Source organism: Ammodytes marinus (assembly GCF_949987685.1).
Source record: "Ammodytes marinus genome assembly, chromosome: 4".
NCBI classification, from domain to species: Eukaryota; Metazoa; Chordata; class Actinopteri; order Uranoscopiformes; family Ammodytidae; genus Ammodytes; species Ammodytes marinus.
The window spans coordinates 23,330,417-23,350,078 of NC_137233.1; the positions used below are offsets into that span (position 1 = coordinate 23,330,417).

Below are 19,662 nucleotides of genomic sequence, written 5' to 3' on the forward strand. Positions count from 1 at the left end.
TTTGACAAACAGCTTTTAAATAAGGAAAATGAAGTTCAATACCATCGGAAGAGGATGAACGTGAGGGTGAAAGATGGTTACAGAAGTAGTTATAGTAAAATGTGAAAGTGAAACATTAGTCTTTACTGATAGGTTGATGGTCAAACAGGGTTAGAAAGACATTAAGACCGGTGTGTGCAGAGGTGAATTGTTAAAATAACCGAGTGAGATTGTATCTATTATTCAATTGTTATCTAAAATTATATAATTACTGCTTTAAGTTTTAGACCATGAATATGATCCACTTTCAGCATCTCTGAAAGGTGGTTCTTTCAACAACATTACAGATGCAGTGGATCTTGGTGAGGTGAGACAATCATATTTGATTAAAGAAGCACCACTTGGTCTGGGTTTTGAATGTGAGTTAAGGACTGGCTGCAAAACGTGTCTAATAACGTACTCATCATGCCAAACCTTAGAGAAATCTCAAGTTAATAAAGCCAAAATATCAGGTGATATGGTCTGAAACCAAGGGTGTGTAATATTAAACAATATGCAGCATGTTCTTGGCCAAGGGGATAACGTTTCACCAGTATCGATGCAAACTATTGAATGAAATCGAAGGCCTACAAGGAGCATCACACCACATACAGCAGAACTGTTGAGAACCAATACTCTTGTGTATCATATAGACAATCACTCTCTCCAAGATTCAGATCACAAAGCTATAGAAGTCAGGGTACAGAGATTGTTAATATAGTTTTCTCCAGAAGAGCGCACAAAACATTCATGTTTTTATACCAATAGCCTCATTGACTTCCATGGTGAATGACTAGAGCATTCATGGAGGGATTTGCATCAATGATAACACACTTTCAGTACAACAAGTGTGACACCACTGAAGACGTCCCCAGTTTAGAATCACATGTCATCAAGAAACCGAATTTGTAAGAGAGGCGCACTTGTAAAGTGTAGTTGCATTAACTTCACAGCAAAGCACAACATTAACTAATTCAAAAGTATGTGCACACCCATTAAGAGATTTAAGACATGCTGACTGAAAGCTAGAAGAAGAACGGAAACATTTCTGGTTAACTAGCTTTAAAGCAAAGAAAAGGCTTTCAAAGTGTAAAGGACGTTTGTGTTTGCATCCCAAGGCGGCATAGCAGTAACTCATGGCATCAGGGGCCAACTGTAGAAATGCCCGTATACATTCACATGAACATGTTTTATGACTCATGACATGCTGGGAGTAAAACTGTACACGTCATTAGAAGTGGTTTGATCTGTACGGTGTGAGGATAAAATATGAGGTAGCTCATCCATTCTGTACTTATATCAGGTTGGGTCTGTTTCATTTGAGACGCCAAATGTCTGTTAAGCTCTGCATTTTCCATTTCTATAAAACACACACACTGCACATTCAGGTAATGGACACATCATCATAGCCGTGGGCACTGCTTCAGCTTCACCCACACTCACGATCAGGGGGTGCTATGCTAAAGGAGCCATCGCATTGAAAGATTGTCAAAGATTTTGAGAAAAAACAGAGTGGTAAACCTTCCGGCGAGGGCTGATGCTGTTGGGCAGAAGGCCAATTCATACAGCTGTGTGGACAGGGCACAATGAAAGTGGTATCTTAACACTAGCACCTGCATAGTTTATTCTCTTCCAAAAGCATCTCTCACAACATGGATTACAAACTCTGTTACAAAATTAAGATGTCTTTCAATGAACAAATGTGTTAAAATATAATAAACAATAAAAACAATTGAATCTGTGCAAGGTTTTATTCTACAGTTTATCCAGAACTAAAAGCCATTGTTTTTTCAACAAGACAAAGTAAATCAACAAAAGAAAATAACCTGGTAAAGAAACAAGTCCCTGGGTGAAGCTTCTGAAGCTACGACAGAGTGGATGGTTTTAGTTGAGGAGCCCCGTGTGATGTGTGAAACATGTTAGCTGGTCCACAAGCTACCTAAATGTGCTGAGCCAAAAAGCACCAACAGCCACCCAATAAAATGGACCCTGCAGAAAGGTTAAATTAAAAATAGTGTTCATTGAAACGACCTCTGCAAAAAACTCCCAAAACACCAGTTTCCAGGCAGTGGCATGGAGTCCAGAGTGTGTAGGTAGTGGGAGTGTGAGGCCGTGACTCCTGGGAGCACTGTGACGCACCACTGACCAGCACATCTGCGTGACAGTTTAATCTGTGGCCACGTGAAAATAATATTTTTTTTCTCCTTCGAACATATCATTTGTTGAATCATACATATTTTTTTCATAAACTTTTGTATATGTTATATAAAAAGGCTCTATTTGAAGTCTAAAGCAAACAACCAATGCAGGTGTCATTTTTGCAAGGTCCCTTAAGTGTCTGTTAAACGATGTGGGCGATCTGGGGGGTGGGCAGACAGGTTTCCCCCTTCGTCCTTTCAAAAAGGATGACATTAACGTAGTGAGAAGATGACAGCCAGGCAAATGACGTCCCCCTCTCATCTGTGACGACGGCTTCCATGCTAAGGTACAGGTAACAAAACGGGTGAGTCTTTACATCCAGAGCGAAGTCAAAAAGCACCTGGATGGCTCAGCAGAGTGGAGGCAGCACCAGCTTTAGGTGTCCATGGTCCCTGTGCCTCTTTCCCCTGTCCCGCCCCCCAGCGCACACATTGATGGTCAATCTTCAAGCAGGTCTCTGTCCAGATCCATGAAGGGCTCATCAATGTAGCTGGATATGGCACACAGAGAAGTCCTGTCTGAGCCCAGCAGCACTGACACCGTCTCCTTCCAGTAGCTGAAGGGGATACAGGAGCTCTGAGGAGGGACAACACAGAGCATTTAGAACAATAAAAAATGAGTGCTTCTTAATTACAGCTTCTGGTTAGCTAGGTAATGATGCCACGTGGAAGTCAGAGATTCAGAGTTCCAGGTCGGAAATTTCAACTGAAACACCCCCCTGAGGTGTTGCACAAAGACCTGAGATTCCCCCGAGGTCGAAATTCTGACTTGGCGACTCGTAGAAACCTCTCCAACCCCAGAATTCAACACTCAACATGGCAGCTCAGTGTATGATCAGTAGTGAACACTTTGATATCAGAACATTTAAGCTCTCAGTATTATTTGGGTCACATTAAATCACCTGTACACATGGCACTGCTCATTTTCTATCTGTAGATATGTTGCTATGATATTTGTTTTCACAAAATATGAACAAACAAAGAACGTGTTATCAGCTGGTATTGCTAGCAATGGCTAACCCAAGGTGATTCCTACAGGCAAAAGTTCATAAAGCGATTGCATAAGGTTAACGTTCATGCTTTCTTGTAATTCCCACTTGTGCTACTGGAATGCGGGGGACTCGGAGGTGACGTCACTCCCAGTTCCGACCTTAGACTTCTATGTAAATGGAACATAGCATCAGTGTGTGGAAATGCTTTCTGGTTCATGGTACAGTTTGGGGGGAATTTCACAAATTTGTGTGCTCAACAGAGAAGTCAGCAAAGCATGGCTAAACTCATCAGTACTGATTATGACATACAGTATATTTAATTGTTCACTACAACTAATACAGTAAATGGGATTATAACATCTGGATCAATCTTGTGTTTACTTGTGACTTCTATAGCAGTGTAAATTGAAGCGATAAACAATAATATAATGGGTTAGTGTTGAGTATATAGTATGTGTGTATGTAAATATTATATGTGTATGAAACATTATTCATTTTAAAGCAGCCATAATTGACCACATGGGAGTAGTAGAGAAAACAATTACACACCACTGCCACCACCTTATTATGTTGGCTTATTTACACATCCAGCAGCTGCGGAGAAACATTGACGTCCTTTGGAGTCATGTGTTTGGTCACGTGGTAAATGTGATAGATGTTTAAGGTCCTACTCAACTTTTGAGAGTATACAGCAACATTGTCGCCAGCATGAGGGTGTAATAACAATTCAATGCAAAACCAAAAGTGAAAGGCCCTGGAAAAAAATAAATCAGAATATACTAACTGCTCTGCCAATACAATGTTTAGGAACTGCAAATGTACAGTCTGATTTACATCAAAAACCAAAATGAAAGGGGAAATATGGAGTTAAAAAGGAAAAATGTTAGAGAAGCACCGATAGGGGTGCTCCGGTGGGGTAGTGGATAGAGCGCGTACCATATTGGCTCCGGCCTTCGTTGCAGTGGTCGCGGGTTCGAATCCGACCCGTGGACCTTTACTGCAGGTCATCCCCCTCTCTCTCTGTCTCCCCATTTCACTCTGTACTATCAATAAAGCTTCAAAATGCCAAAAAATTAAAGAGATGCACCGATAGACTATTTTTAAGTACGATCCAATTCTGATATCTGGGTTTTGGATATCGGCCGATACCGATACAGTCCGATATACTTATTCTACATTTCTTTGTTGGTGGTGATGTAAAGTTAGGAAGACTTAAGCAACACATCAATTCTAATTTAAAGAGCAACAATTATACACAAATGCATAAAGGTTTATCTGAACTGCTTTGAACTGTTTGAATGCAGAACTCGACTTTTGAAATGCTAAATTCTAAATTTTGTGTGCTATATCATATAGCTATGGTCTTAAATATAAATCGGTTTCATAGTTAAAAGAACCTAGATTTTTAATTGTTTTAAATCAGAGTTGTCAGTCAGATAGCCGATACATAGATTGCAGCCATATCAGATCCGATACAGATATTGGATCGGATCAGCCCCATCCCTAGAAAATGTGAATTCCATTTTTGATTTTTCTTTTATATCTCCACTGTCTTTTAACACTGCAAATGTTCAAGAAGAATAGAGTGGCTATAAGATAGCTGTGATGCTTGTGTTGAACAAATCAGCAATGTTTCCATCCCCCTAACAACGGTGTGTGTCACTGTGAAGCAGCACTCCCAAGTCTTTGTTTTTCACAGCATGCATACATGTGATTTTCCTGTCAGAATGTTTTATGCGTGTGTGAAAGAAGAGTGTCTGAAGGTAAACAGGACACAGATGGAACTTGAGCTGCTGGCTTTAGTGAAATGAAGATATGTACCATCCCCTTTTACACCGAGGTTCTGGCATATTGACAGGACCACTTTCCACCAATATGCCGGCTTTGTGCATTTACACTGGACCAAAAAAGCAACTCACGTTCTCCAGACAGGTGCTGTCCTTGTCCTTGTTGAGGTAGTGGCGCTGCCAGAAGCGCAGTAGGTTGTGGAAGTTGTTGAGCAGGCAGCCCGGATACTTCTCAGCATACTCCTTCTCCCGCAAGGCGTTGAGGTAGAAGGGCAGTTTAGCCTTTCTTCTGGCCAGCATCAAGATCACCAAACTGGTGTTTAAACAGCTGACGTTCTCCTGCAGGAAAAAGACGATGAGATGGTTGTAGATTAAGTGATTAACTACTTAGTATCACAATACAGATAAACCTAAAAAAAAAAAAATCTTAGATTATTTGGTCAAATTTGTGAGTCCAATAATTTCTCTTGCTTAAACTGAAGTTTCTCTGACACGTTTGACAAAATTGGAATGGTACGAGACCTGTGTGAGCGTCTGTACGTTGATGATGTTGATCAGCCGGAAAAGGAAGGCCAGCCTGTTCTCAACTTTGGCCATGTAGGACAGCAGACAGCACTCAGAGAGTACCTCCACCACTGGGAGAAAAACCACAACACAGAAATCAATGCAAAATGACCTCTTATAGAAATAACATTTTTCTGTGGTTATGGTCGTTCCATGTGAACATTATTTAAATAGTGTAAATAAGTCTTTTCAGCTTTGTCCAGGACATAGCCTGGAGGAATGTTTGTTATCAAGGAGTGATAATCAATTGACAGTATTTCATTATAATTTGTATTTACTGCATTTTACATTTTGTCAAACACCTGTTAGACAAAACCTTTATGCTTTAATGGGTCCCAAATGGCTCAACAGAACGACAAAGAGGGCAGGCCAGGAACGCCTAAATATAGTTATTCAAACAACAATTGTTTTAGTTCTCCTTTAAATATCCTCTGCAGAAATCATCTATGAATGTGTAACTTTTAATCACCATTTACCTTTGACATCTTCAGTCTGGCTCTCAAAGCGATCCAATGAAAGGACAATGCAGCGCACCAGCATGTTGGAGTCCACCAAAGAACTGTTGATCTGCGTCAGGAAGGTCTGAAACTACAAAGGAGAAATCAAACTATACTATGAGACACACTGCTTTATTCAAAACAAGTTGTGGTTGTTGATACATACGTTTCATTTTCGTAACACATGTATGAAGTGTACAGTTATACCTTCTCTGGAGTGTTCACATATTTGTTGAATCTTTTGAAGGCATCAATGTTGAACTTCATGAGCTCTCCAAGCAGATCAAAATAGCTCTGAAGGACATCTCGAGACGTACAGCCACTGTCTATGATGCAGAACAGGATGTGCTGTCGGGGGATGGAAGCAGTAAGTGAGCAGCTATTCATTCAAGAGAAGTCAAAATCAAGTAAGATATCTGCAACATTCCTCATGGGTGATGACAAAAACAACATGGTTTTACCTCTAGAAGTCCCCTCTTCAGGAGGAACATTTGGTCTGCATAGGAAGTGGCTCCTCTGAGAAAACTTTCCACTGCCCTTGCCTGCCAGAATCTAAAAAAAACACAAGAGAAAGCTATCAGTGCCGCTAATCTTTTGAAGAATAGTAAGCCAGGATGTTTGACTCTATGAAGAAGGCTGACACTAAACATTTGTATCTCCTGTATCCCTACACGATGCTGACCTGAAGGACGAGTCTGGCGGCTCCCTCTTCATGACTGTAAGGATGCGCGTGAGGAGACCTTTCTTCCCGTCACACACTAGGCTTCTGTCGGTGTTGACCAGAGCTTCCACCTCAGGGATGTTAGCCTTCATCGATATGGCACTCAGTTCATTCAGCTCCTGGCTATTCAGCAGGAGGTATTTGTTCCTGGAAGAAAAGCAGATCATTTGAGATCAAAAACATTGCTTCAAAAAGGGAGACGTCTGTCCCACGCTGATGAAATGAAGGGTAACTTACTCATGGTGATCACTAAAACTCTGAAGTAGCCTCAAAAACTGAATTTTGAAAGATATTTCCTGCAAAGAAGATAAACAGATTTAATGGGTTACATTTCACTTGAAAAAAGTTGCATTCAATTTACCATTGTGTGTTAAGGTAAAAGTTCATACTGGACTACAGTCGCAGTTCTCATTCTGGCCATGCACCACATGATTTGAAGCAGTGTATTTCCTCCAGATCAGCTTGTCAAACAGGTTGTTGAGCCCCGGGATGAGACGAAACTCAGCCAGCATCTTGTGGACCTGTGCACAAACAACAAGGGGGTCAGTGGAATATGAAGTTTACCTCTTAACCCATTGATGACTATGGCAATCTAGGATGCATGTCCTTAATGCCTGAGGGTTTTCTGAAAAAATAGTACGAATTGTCAAGTCTACCAAAACCTTAATATCTAAGCCTGTGTAGCACATAGAAACATGAAATAAAATACATTTAAAAGTTAAGGTTCACATATTTCTAAAAATCGTCAAAATTAGATGAATTAGAAAATTATTAAATATTGTTAATAAATAGATGCAATGTGTTGTGTGATTTTCGTCAGTAGTCTATAGTAGACCTTGATTCTGCGCACCAAACGCCACTAACTGTTCTGTCGCCGACATAGCTGGCGTATTTATTTTTATTATTCTGTTTTATTTTTTATTTTTTTGATTGACATGATTTTCGGCAAACCACACAACTTTTGGGTGGTCACGTGGTCTTAAAAAAATCAACAAAACCCACCTCATGTGTATTTGAACCAATGACAGTGCATTCTATGCTGGGAATGCCATGAAAATTAGATAAAGTAATAATGCTGCGCGATGCAGCATCAGGCAGGAGAGCCAATGTGGCATCGCGCAGCAGCCGTCATCAATGGGTTAAGGCCAGGACACACCGGCCCGATAATCGCCGTCGTAGAGTCGGAAGGGGGCGGGGACACGAATCTGTTTGGTGTGTGCCGTGAAATCGGTCGTCGTAGATGTCGTCGGGCTTCTTTTGAGCAGTGGTGGTGGGCAGTCTTTCAGTTGGAGCAATTTGATTTGTGGAGGGCTAGCGAATCAGTGAAGCCCGGAAGTGAGGCGGTTAGCACAAACAGCTAACAACAGTTAGCCATTGTTTTAATGTGTTTGTTTGTTTCGTTCAGCGAGTACTCACAAGCATCAACCCTTGTTGACTGCTCGACACCATGCTCGACACTCTCTGCTAAAAATGGTGCTCTTTATGGTCCATCAATATAAATACGTATTTCTATCTATGTTTATGGTCTAGAGAGCCGTCCCATCATTTCCAGCTTCCGTATTTTTTCGGGCCACAATACAGATTAGCACCGCCTGCTGTTATGGAGACATTACGTCCCACGCAAGCGCAGAGCGTACGGAAAGTCAGCAGTCGGTTTGGTGTGTTCTTTGCACTTTTTCGGCCGCGACGGGAAGACTGGAGCTCCCTGAATCGGCAGTCTCCATTTTCGGGTAGTCGGACTGGTGTGTCCTGACCTTTAAGACTCCAAACTCGAGCTTAAATCTCAACGAGGGAAGAGATGTGCACTGATAAGTACCTGGTTCCTCTGTCGGCCCATTAGGAGGACACATAGCACATAGAGCACTTCCACTTTATACATGATCTCATGGACGATCTTCATGGACTGGGGCAGTCGATGTCGCAGAGGGCTGGTGGCAAGGGAACTCTCATCTGATGACTCTGAAGGGGAGGATAAGCAAAGCTCTGTCAATCAAATTCCATAGGATTCAAGCAGCATGTGAGCACAGGTCACTGGTTGACTCACCTGTGCTGCTCTGCTCAGCCTCCTCAGTAGCCATCTGCATGAGAGCATCCAGCACCAGAGCATTGTCCAGCCAGGTGTACCAGTCCTCCAGCTCCTGCAAGAAGTTAGCGCCTGTGGCCTCAGACACCTTTCTAGTGGCCAACTTACACAGCCGCTCAATGAAGCCAGGGATGTTCAACAGGGTAACTATTGGAGAAAAAGAAAAAAATATATATTAGTTCATAATTTAGGGATCTGTTCTTTTGAAATGGTAATGAAATACAGTATGTAGCGTGTTAGACGTCTGTTCTGTGAAGAAAAACTCACCCTGGTTGACCTCTGCAAGTGAGGGGTTAGCGTTGCGTTTCTGCTGGGCATTTTTGGCCAACAGGGTGTGCTTATCGTCGTTTCCTACATCAGGCTCTGAGATGGTGACAGACAGGATGCGGCAGAAGTTGGCTAGCTGTTGTTGGTCGAAGCTTTGGACCAGGCCTGATAGGTTGGGGATGCCTTCTAACTGGATCATATCCTGATCAATGCAAACATATGAACTGATAAACTGAGAAGCAATAAAAATAAAAATCTAACATTTACACACTAATGTGAGATTAACCCTGATTGAATGTGATCCCTGCTAAAGCTGTGACAGTTTTCTTCAGATTTCAATAGAGCAAAAATGATTTAAACATACAACAATTACAAAAATAGCAACATACAAACAATGTATTTGTATTCTCATTTCATGATTGTGTCAATAATTCATTATTTGTGCCAGTATGAATAACTTCTGATTACGATTAATGGCATATTATCAGGACAGGTTACCACAAGCAAAGGCATTTTCTCAATATGTCTTCCTTAGTCCTGGTAAAAGAAATCCATGCAAGGTATGTTAGACTCTATGCATACATTAGCTACACTTGGACTACTTATCCACAGGAAAGTAAAGCAACTATAATGCTGGAACAGGGTACTTACAAAGGGTCACAGAGGAGGACGTGTGTTTTATACACTCCAATCCTCCATTGCTACAAAATGTTTTTGAAAACCACTGTCTTTGCTTTGTGCTTGATTCAAATCAATAAGCACCACAAGGAACAGAAATATGAAGGAGTAAACACAAAGGGAACCCAATTGTTTGCGATCAACATGAAGCTGTGGTGGATAGACAGTTGAATTAGTTTTAGAAAATTAAGTCATGGTAATTTGTGAGGAAATGCAGAAATTGCAATTATCCACATGCATTCCATCACCTTGATGGAGAGGCATAATGTAAACATTTAATAGACTAATGCCTCGTTTCCACCGAGTAGAGCGGGTTGGAGCGGAGCGGCTCAGAGCGGGACAGCTCACTTTTAAGAATCTCGGTGGTGTTTCCACCGCCGACCCTACCCATTACTGGTACGGCGGGGTTTAGGCTGGACTGCGATAGCCGCCGCCAGAATATGGGTCAAACTATCGGGCTGTGGACCAACTGTGGTCAAGCCAGCTGTCTCTCGTTTTTGCTTGGTCAAACCAGCCGCTTCTTTATTTATTCCCCCCGTGTTGTTGTGAGTGTATTACGCTGGTAAATGCACAGAGACGGCTCGGTGCAACTGATAGAGACAGTGAGCGAACAGCGCTGCGGCAGCTACGTGACATCGTAGCAGTGGGACACAGTGTAGCCCACTGATTAATTTAAGGAGAGGAAAAACACCACACAAACAGTGCTGCGCTCACATATTCGACAAGACTCTCTTCACTCTTGCCGAGGTGACTACACACGGCGTAAATTATTCTTTAGACCAATAAATGGCGGTTGGTACCCCAACGGAGGAGCAGTGTTTCCCCTACCATTGTATAGGCCTGGCGGCCCCCCGCCAGGCCAACAGCAGCCTAACTTAAAAAAATAAAAAAATATTATCAATTTTTCATTGCGAGCGTCTGCGCGGCACTGTCGGTCTACCCCTCGTGTGCGCCTGTCTTTACAACCTCTTGTTTGATCATCCCATCAGCTGATCTGTGTGTCTGCGTGTGTACGTGTGTCTGCGCGCGATGCGCGTGTGTATTCAGTGCGGGTGTGCACTTGTTAAAACACGGAAGCCAATGAGCAGAAGCATGACTAGCAAGCAAACGTTGAACTAGTGGCGAAAATAAAACCAGCGCCTGCTCTATGCAGATATTAAGGACTCAGTAACAGGGACGTTGAACAGGAAAAAGTGCTGCGCAAAGTTTAGAAAGTTAAAATCGCTACGTCGCAACACAACCAATCTGTATCAACAGCAGAGACAGCGCAGAAAAAACGGCATGCACTCGTTTCAGTAAGTTTACACAAGTGCCACACTGCTACTGCCTTTGGCATTCTCAGAAAAGCATTCATTTATTTTCAAGGGACATTAATTTATTTATTGTTTTAACTGTTAAGTTATCTTGAAAACAGCAGGCCATAGTAGGCCTACAAGCTTTATTTTTTTGTATTTTCAATGCTACTTTATTTGTATGTTTTAAATTGAGAAATAGGCTAGATGAAATATAATGGTCGGAATAGGGAATTTGCCTTATGTAGCACACATGTTGATAGGCTAATCATGATGTGTAGCCTATGTTAATTAATTTATTTTCAACAAGGCATTTGCATTAAAAAAAAAATAAACAATTTTTCAATAGGCTAGCTTCTAGGTGAGGTGATTCAGATTATTCCAGAAATGAGTCTAAACAGGACCTGTCTATATTAGATCTTAGTGTTTATTGTTTTTTTTTATTGAAATCCACGTGTTTTTCTTCAATAGTTTACATGGCTTGTGTCTCCAAATTATTACAGAAAATAGTTATAGGCAGGGCATATGTTGTTTACAGAGCACAGAATTAAATCAGATTTCGCCTCTCAAAGTACACCAGATTGATGCATTTAACTTTAAAAGGATAAGGTTTCTTCTGCATGGGGATGCCCCCAGATACCCCTAGAAGGTCCATTCTCACCCAGCAGGATCTAAAAATCCTGTGAGAAACACCACATGTACAAACGTACTGAATGTGAAAGCATAACCCTATGCACTCATTTTTAACGGGCTATCAAAAGAGGCTCATCCCAAATGGGGTTCGTTTTGGTCAATTTCTTCTAGAAATTTGGTACGCACATACTCTTTATCAGCTCTTAGCACCGGGCCTAAAAAAAAATCTAGGGGAAACACTGGGAGGAGTAAAGAAAATAGGAGGGGCTTAGAGCGGTTAGGCTCGCTTATATCCGTACCCTACCCAACTTTGGGCAACTGGAAAGCCAAAATAACTGGACCAAACCACTCCAACCCGCTCTACTCGGTGGAAACAACGCATGAGTAACACACGGATAACACATCTGGGTTCAAGAAAATGAAGAATAGAGCAAAAAGACATGCTATTGATATAGAACAAAGATTAAGAGAGGCTGTTATTTTCATAGAAAATTAAATATCAAATCGTTTGACCGACTTAAAAAGCACCTAAAACTATCAACTTTTAGGAAGATTACTGGCTTGCCAAATGCTTCACTGCATTAATCTTCATAATGACTTCATAGGCCTTAGAAAACATTCACATGCTGAGCATTTAATAAAAGTATAACTGACCTTTTTCACTCCAAGAATATCTTCAATTAGGGTTGCAGTCTGTAGGAAGGTCTTCTTGTTTGTCATCAGGGTGAAGAGGAACAGAACAAAGTCATCCCTCGCTGCCAGGCTCTTTGTGACGCCCTGCATTTATGATTTGAAAGAAAAGAAAGGTGCACGTTAATTAAATCAGGCCCACTCATGTCCGTGTAAACAATCCTGTTGTGCGATGATATAACAGCACAAACCAACTATAAGAAAAAAAAAATACTTGTGGTTATATACATGTGCTCAACTGAAGCAAGGTAAGAGGCATCTCTGACATTTCTCTGGCATGTACAAAATGTAATAGGATACTTACACAAATACAGCAGTTGTAGAGAACACTAAGGCAGTCCTTGACCAAGTCATCATTCACTGTTGTAACAGAAACACAGATGTTGGTCTAAGTCTAACATATTGTGAAATTGAAGCATCATGTAACAACGTTTCAAATCCCCATTAAAGCAGACATATTCACAGATGTGATGTCAGTCCTACTTACTTTTGGGTTTCTTCTTCTGCATGGTTAACGTCGGTCTCATCAAGATCTCCACAAGCAGCTTTAGAAAACAAGGAAAATACACCATCAGTGCTCTGGGCCGCCAATACTGTCTCTATATCCACAGTGTCTCAGTCGGAGTTGGGCTACACATTACAACTGATTCTTCAGCAATTAAAGCTTCAGTAATTACAGAGCATCAAGCACTAGGAATGTCAAACTCACATCAACTCCACCAAAGAGGTCAAAGGTGTACGTGTTGGGAAAGGGGGAATCCCGAGCGGTTTTTCTTTCCTCCGTGACAAAAGACATTGCCTCCATGGAGAGCTGGGTTGATAATACCTGACAAAGAAAACACATTGTTCACTTTAAATTACAGCACCCAGGCTGCAAAGTGAAACATTCAGCAACAAGTAACTAAACTCAGTAATTCCACAGCCTCATAATTCACTGGACTTATGCTGTGTGGTTAGTGGTGTTACCTTAAGAAAGCTGTGGGCGTGTGAGAGGTCACTGTTGGGATGGCTGTTCTCGTAGAGCTTCTGCAGCAGAGTAGGGATGCCATGCCACTTGGCCCGTTTATCTCTCTCCTGAAGCAGGCCTCCTGGGAGCTATGAAAAATTATCACAGTGAAAAATGGACAGTTATTTACAATTAAATGTCTATGCTCGCTCATAGAAGTTGATGTCAGGCTGCAAACTAAAGAACAAAGAAATACAGAGAAAATCAGGGTTATACACTGTGTATAAAAAATTATTAATTATTACCTCTAAAATGTATGCATTTGTGGTCAATAATATATTAATAAAACACATGTTGCATTTAAAAAAAACTTTCAGAAAAGATTTGTAAAACTTTTGACAGAAACAAAAGACAAGCGAATCCTCCGGTGTTTCCTCAAAGTGTGTGGGATTGCGTTTCCTCACTTCCTGTTTTATCTCCCGTTTAAATGTTTCTAATGATCCATGTTTTTACTTGTTTTATTTACTCTGTGCCCATCAGGTAATGTTGTATAAATTGTCTTTCATTTCTAAATGTAATGTGTTGCTTTGGGATTTGTTGGGAGGGGAGGAGGTGGTATTGTTCTGTTTTCTTATTTCATTTTAATTGTATATATGCCTACTGTAAAGCACTTTGTGTTACCTTAACTGTGTATGAAAAGTGCGATACATATGAAGTTTGATTTGATTTGATGAGATACAGGAGGGCTGAGAGCCTTACAACTGATCAACACCTCGGGTCATGGCAGAATAACAACACAGCACAGACTGTTAATTAACAAAAATATTTTATCCCTGTAATAACTTAACTGTAAGAAGGGAAACTTCTAGACAGGCTCGAAATCAGTGGGTACAAACGTATGGTAGAGCAAGGCCATGAGGTGCAGCAGAAGCCTAAGCTCAAAACTAAAGCCTGTGACAAAAGTGTGACTTGAGAGATATTCATCGAAAACAATTACATGATAACTCATATTGCATGGCTCTTAATAGAAAAAAATAAAAAATAAATATATATATATATATATTTAGCCTATGAAGGCTATATATATATATATATATATATATATATATATATATATATATATATATATACATACATACATACATACATACAGGTCCTTCTCATATAATTAGCATATTGTGATAAAGTTGATTATTTTCCATAATGTAATGATAATAATTGAACTTTCATATATTTTAGATTCATTGCACACCAACTGAAATATTTCAGGTCTTTTGTTGTTTTAATACTGATGATTTTGGCATACAGCTCATGAAAACCCCAAATTCCTATCTCAAAAAATTTGCATATCATGAAAAGGTACTCTAAACGAGCTCTTAACCTAATCATCTGAATCAACTAATTAACTCCAAACACCTGAAAAAGATTCCTGAGGCTTTTAAAAACTCCCAGACTGGTTAATTACTCAAAACCGCAATCATGGGTAAGACTGCCGACCTGACTGCTGTCCAGAAGGCCATCATTGACACCCTCAAGCAAGAGGGTAAAGGCCAGGACACACCAGCCCGATAATCGCCGTCGTCAAAAAAAAAGACAAATCTGTTTGGTGTGTGCCGTGACGTCGGCCGACGTAGAGGTCGTCGGGCTTGTTTTGAGCCTGTCGGCCGCCGATTGAACATGTTCAATCGGCGGCCGACCGTCTTTCATTTGGAGCAATTTGATTGGTGGAGGGCTAGCGAATCAGTGAAGCCCGGAAGTGAGGCGGGTAGCACAAACAGCTAACAACAGCTAGCCATCGTTTTAATGTGTTTGTTCGTTTCGTTTTGAGAGTACTCACATGCATCAACCCTTGTTGACTGCTCGACACTCTCTGCTAAAAATTGTGCTCTTATGGTCCATAAATATAAATACGTATTTCTATCTATGTTTATGCTCTAGAGAGATGTCCAATCATTTCCGGCTTTCGTATTTTTTCGGGCCACAATACAGATTAGCGCCGCCTGCTGTTGCGGAGACATTACGTCCCGCGAGCGTACGGAAAATAAACAGTCGTCTCGGTGTGTTCTTTAGCAGCGACGGGAAGCTGGAGCTTCCTGAAACGGCCGAATCCATTTTTTTTGACGACGGCGATTATCGGGCTGGTGTGTCCTGGCCTTTAGACACAGAAAGAAATTTCTGAGCGAATAGGCTGTTCCCAGAGTGCTGTATCAAGGCACCTCAGTGGGAAGTCTGTGGGAAGGAAAAAGTGTGGCAGAAAACGCTGCAAACCAGAAGAGGTGACCGGACCCTGAGGAGGATTGTGGAGAAGGGCCGATTCCAGACCTTGGGGGACCTGCGGAAGCAGTGGACTGAGTCTGGAGTAGAAACATCCAGAGCCACCGTGCACAGGCGTGTGCAGGAAATGGGCTACAGGTGCCGCATTCCCCAGGTCAAGCCACTTTTGAACCAGAAACAGCGGCAGAAGCGCCTGACCTGGGCTACAGAGAAGCAGCACTGGACTGTTGCTCAGTGGTCCAAAGTACTTTTTTCGGATGAAAGCAAATTTTGCATGTCATTCGGAAATCAAGGTGCCAGAGTCTGGAGGAAGACTGGGGAGAAGGAAATGCCAAAATGCCTGAAGTCCAGTGTCAAGTACCCACAGTCAGTGATGGTCTGGGGTGCCATGTCAGCTGCTGGTGTTTTATCAAAGGCAGGGTCAATGCAGCTAGCTATCAGGAGATTTTGGAGCACTTCATGCTTCCATCTGCTGAAAAGCTTTATGGAGATGAAGATTTCATTTTTCAACAAGACCTGGCACCTGCTCACAGTGCCAAAACCACTGGTAAATGTTTTACTGACCATGGTATTACTGTGCTCAATTGGCCTGCCAACTCTCCTGACCTGAACCCCATAGAGAATCTGTGGGATATTGTGAAGAGGAAGTTGAGAGACACCAGACCCAACACTGTGGATGAGCTTAAGGCCGCTATCGAAGCATCCTGGGCCTCCATAACACCTCAGCAGTGCCACAGGCTGATTGCCTCCATGCCACGCCGCATTGAAGCAGTCATTTCTGCAAAAGGATTCCCGACCAAGTATTGAGTGCATAACTGAACATAATTATTTGAAAGTTGACTTTTTTGTATTAAAAACACTTTTCTTTTATTGGTCGGATGAAATATGCAAATTTTTTGAGATAGGGATTTTTGGTTTTTCTTTACTTTTTTGCCAAAATCATCAATATTAAAACAATAAAAGGCTTGAACTACTTCAGTTGTGTGTAATGAATCTAAAATATATGAAAGTCTAATGTTTATCAGTACATTACAGAAAATATTGAACTTTATCACAATATGCTAATTATATGAGAAGGACCAAAACAAGAAGGTCACATAGGTCTCACTATTGTTCATGAAAACGAATACAAGCCGGTTTCCAATAGCTACAACAGAGGCAATTATTCCCCCAAAACAACTCAACAGTTGCCATCCATCTGTTTAAAACACACTTTTGAATGATCATGGAGTAAATGGTCTTATTTTTATAAATATAGGCCTAAAGCCCCTATCTCACTGGGCTGCGACAAGTTGGAGACTGCATTCGCAAACGAGTCTCTAAACTGTCTCCAAACGTTCACGGAGGTCTCAATTTCCTCGCATGAGTCGCAGAGCCGCGCAGTCTTGTCGCATGAATTTTGAACATGTTCAAAAAAAGTGTGCGACGATCAGTCTCAAAATAGTCTCAGGCTGTATCTCGATTCAGGGGTTGCGGTCTACGAAGGCTGCATTTGAAGACCGATTGCGTCATAGCGGCGCGCAAAGGTTGTTCCATTTGCAAGGCTCCTTGCAAGGCTCCTCATATGCAGCCGTGAAATGCAGCCTTTCGTTTCACGGTTTTGAAGGCTGCATCAGATGTATCCTTCGCAGCCCAACATATCCCATGATTCATTGCGTTTTTTTCAGAGATGGCATACAATAAAATAAAAAATAACAAAACAGCTACGTGTTGCTCCATCTTCTTAACTTTTATCTTCCTTTCTTTTTTTCCTTTTCGTCTGGTAGGCAACTTCTTTTTCTTTTTTCCTCTGTTGACAAGGCTGTTTCCGTTGGCAGCTATCAGGGTTGCTAGGCAGCACAGGAGCAGCGAGTCCTCACGCAAGGTAACGGCTTGTTACGCAAACCGGAAATGCTCGTAAACGGAGACCTGCGGAGACCGTCCAGACCGCGTTTACAACGCTCGTTCGGCCCTGGTTCAGCCTTCGAATCGGCCTTCATAGACTATAGCCTTCATAGACCGCGAGACCGGGGCTGTATCCCATTATAGAGACCGCCTCCTTGGTAGGACGCGGTCTCGCGGTCTATGAAGGCTATAGCCTATGAAGGCCGATTCGAAGGCCGAACGAGGTCTGGACGGTCTCCGCAGGTCTCCGTTTACGAGCATTTCCGGTTTGCGTAACAAGCCGTTACCTTGCGTGACGACTCGCCCCTCCTGTGCTGCCTAGCAACCCTTATAGCTGCCAACGGAGACAGCCTTGTCAACAGAGGAAAAAAGAAAAAGAAGTTGCCTACCAGACGAAAAGAAAAAAAAGTACAAGAAAAAAAGAAACGAAGCTAAAAGTTAAGAAGATGGAGCAACACGTTGCTGTTTTGTTATTTTTTATTTTATTGTATGCCATCTCTGAAAAAAACGCAATGAATCATGGGATATGTTGGGCTGCGAAGGATACATCTGATGCAGCCTTCAAAACCGTGAAATGAAGGCTGCATTTCTCGGCCGCATATGAGGAGCCTTGCAAGGAGCCTTGCAAATGGAACAACCTTTGCATGACATGTGTGGAGAAAGATCCGGTTCCTAAGGACAAACTGTTTTGCAAAGAGGACCAGTCTTCTTAAGGAATGTTTTGAATTATTAAAAGAGGCTTTTGGGATACTGACAATGACTGACGCCTTTAAAACCAACCTAGACACCAACTGGTGCATTTAGCATAGTGTTCACATTATGACAGCTGTCTCAATACTCTGAGCAAAACATGTCAGATTCCACATGTTCACAGGGATATTTTTAGAGTTGAGGAGGTCTGCTTTATGATACATTTCCCTTCACCACTGAGACACACACTAAATTGAAAAACTGCAAGTCAGCGAGGAAGGTAAAAGGCACTGACTGCACGGGAATACACGGTTTTATCCGCTTTGCAATGCAATGGCTTAAGTCACGAGCAAAGGAGCAGCAAAGTGAAATGGATATGTAGGGTGTGGTGAACGTGTCAAAATGTCAGGACAAGGTGGGACGTTCACGTCCACCAAAGACCCGTCAAAATCAAAACAGTTGACTTGAGCTGGCGTTATATCAAAACTAAACGAACACATGTGTGCTCCAAAGTGACACATATATTGTAAATGTTTGCTGTAGATACACTAAACTTGCCAACATTAACTAGTCCAAACAGCTGTTGTGGTGCATCCATTTAAGGAAACGATAGTTATTGTGGTTAGTGTGTCGTTACGTAATCACCTGAGCTGTTCAGCTGGCTTAGCTAGCTGGCTAGCTAACGTTACCCCGTTTGCTAACATTAGCAAATGTTACTGCCGTCAATTAGGTGATTTAAGCGCTTCAAACATCCAACTACGTGATATCTAGTAACACTAACACCAAAGGCCCAAATAAAAAACAACAATATCTAATCAAATGTTAAATTTAAAGCGTTCTTATATCGTAGTAATAAACCTGGCCTTTAATGCTAAGCTAAGTTGAGCTAACAACAAAAGACCCGAGAAGCTGGCTTCTTACCCCATTTTTAAGCTAACGTTATTGTCAGCGAGCAATAACTATTATTCATAACTCAATGTCGTTAACAATTTAAGTTTTCGTTTTCAAAACAGCACGTATTGTTGTATTTAGCGGTGAAGCCTGGACTGACAGGGGCGGTACACCTCCAGTCCAGGGACAACGTCCTCATTTTCAGGCTAGACTCCGAGCGCGAGTCCCCGGTCTCAGTCCACCAACTTTCGAACGTATTTCCTGTCAAACATGAACCGTTTATCTTACCTCTGTCCCTCGACTGAAACCATGGCCAGTAATTCTACCGGTCGTGAACTTTGTGATGATATTGCTGCTGCAATTTCTTCGTTTTCCTCCTGTACAAGGGGACTCGGACCCCAGAAGCGTCGCCATTATTTCTTCTTCCTGAACTGAAGTGCTCGGGCAGGAAGTGGAAGGCTTTGATGAATTATTGGAGGCAATTAAGCGACATCTGCTGGCAGATACGCACACACGCTGCAACCGTCCATCGGATTCAATGATACAGTACATACATT

General features: G+C 41.8%; 1 protein-coding gene across 1 annotated transcript; it reads right to left on the reverse strand.

Moving 5' to 3' along the window:
• Positions 1 to 35: 35 nt before the first annotated feature.
• trpc4apa (transient receptor potential cation channel, subfamily C, member 4 associated protein a) lies at positions 36 to 19,526 on the reverse strand. Its single transcript, XM_080026993.1, has 18 exons — positions 19,394 to 19,526; positions 13,387 to 13,515; positions 13,130 to 13,246; positions 12,908 to 12,965; positions 12,725 to 12,780; positions 12,385 to 12,507; positions 9,128 to 9,329; positions 8,822 to 9,007; positions 8,594 to 8,736; positions 7,167 to 7,298; positions 7,015 to 7,073; positions 6,739 to 6,924; positions 6,518 to 6,608; positions 6,264 to 6,404; positions 6,036 to 6,147; positions 5,518 to 5,630; positions 5,128 to 5,334; positions 36 to 2,793 (listed from the first exon to the last, which is right to left on the reverse strand). Exons 1-18 carry the CDS (start codon positions 19,517 to 19,519, stop codon positions 2,656 to 2,658), a joined length of 2,319 nt encoding a protein of 772 aa, XP_079883119.1. The 5' UTR covers positions 19,520 to 19,526; the 3' UTR covers positions 36 to 2,655.
• Positions 19,527 to 19,662: the final 136 nt, after the last annotated feature.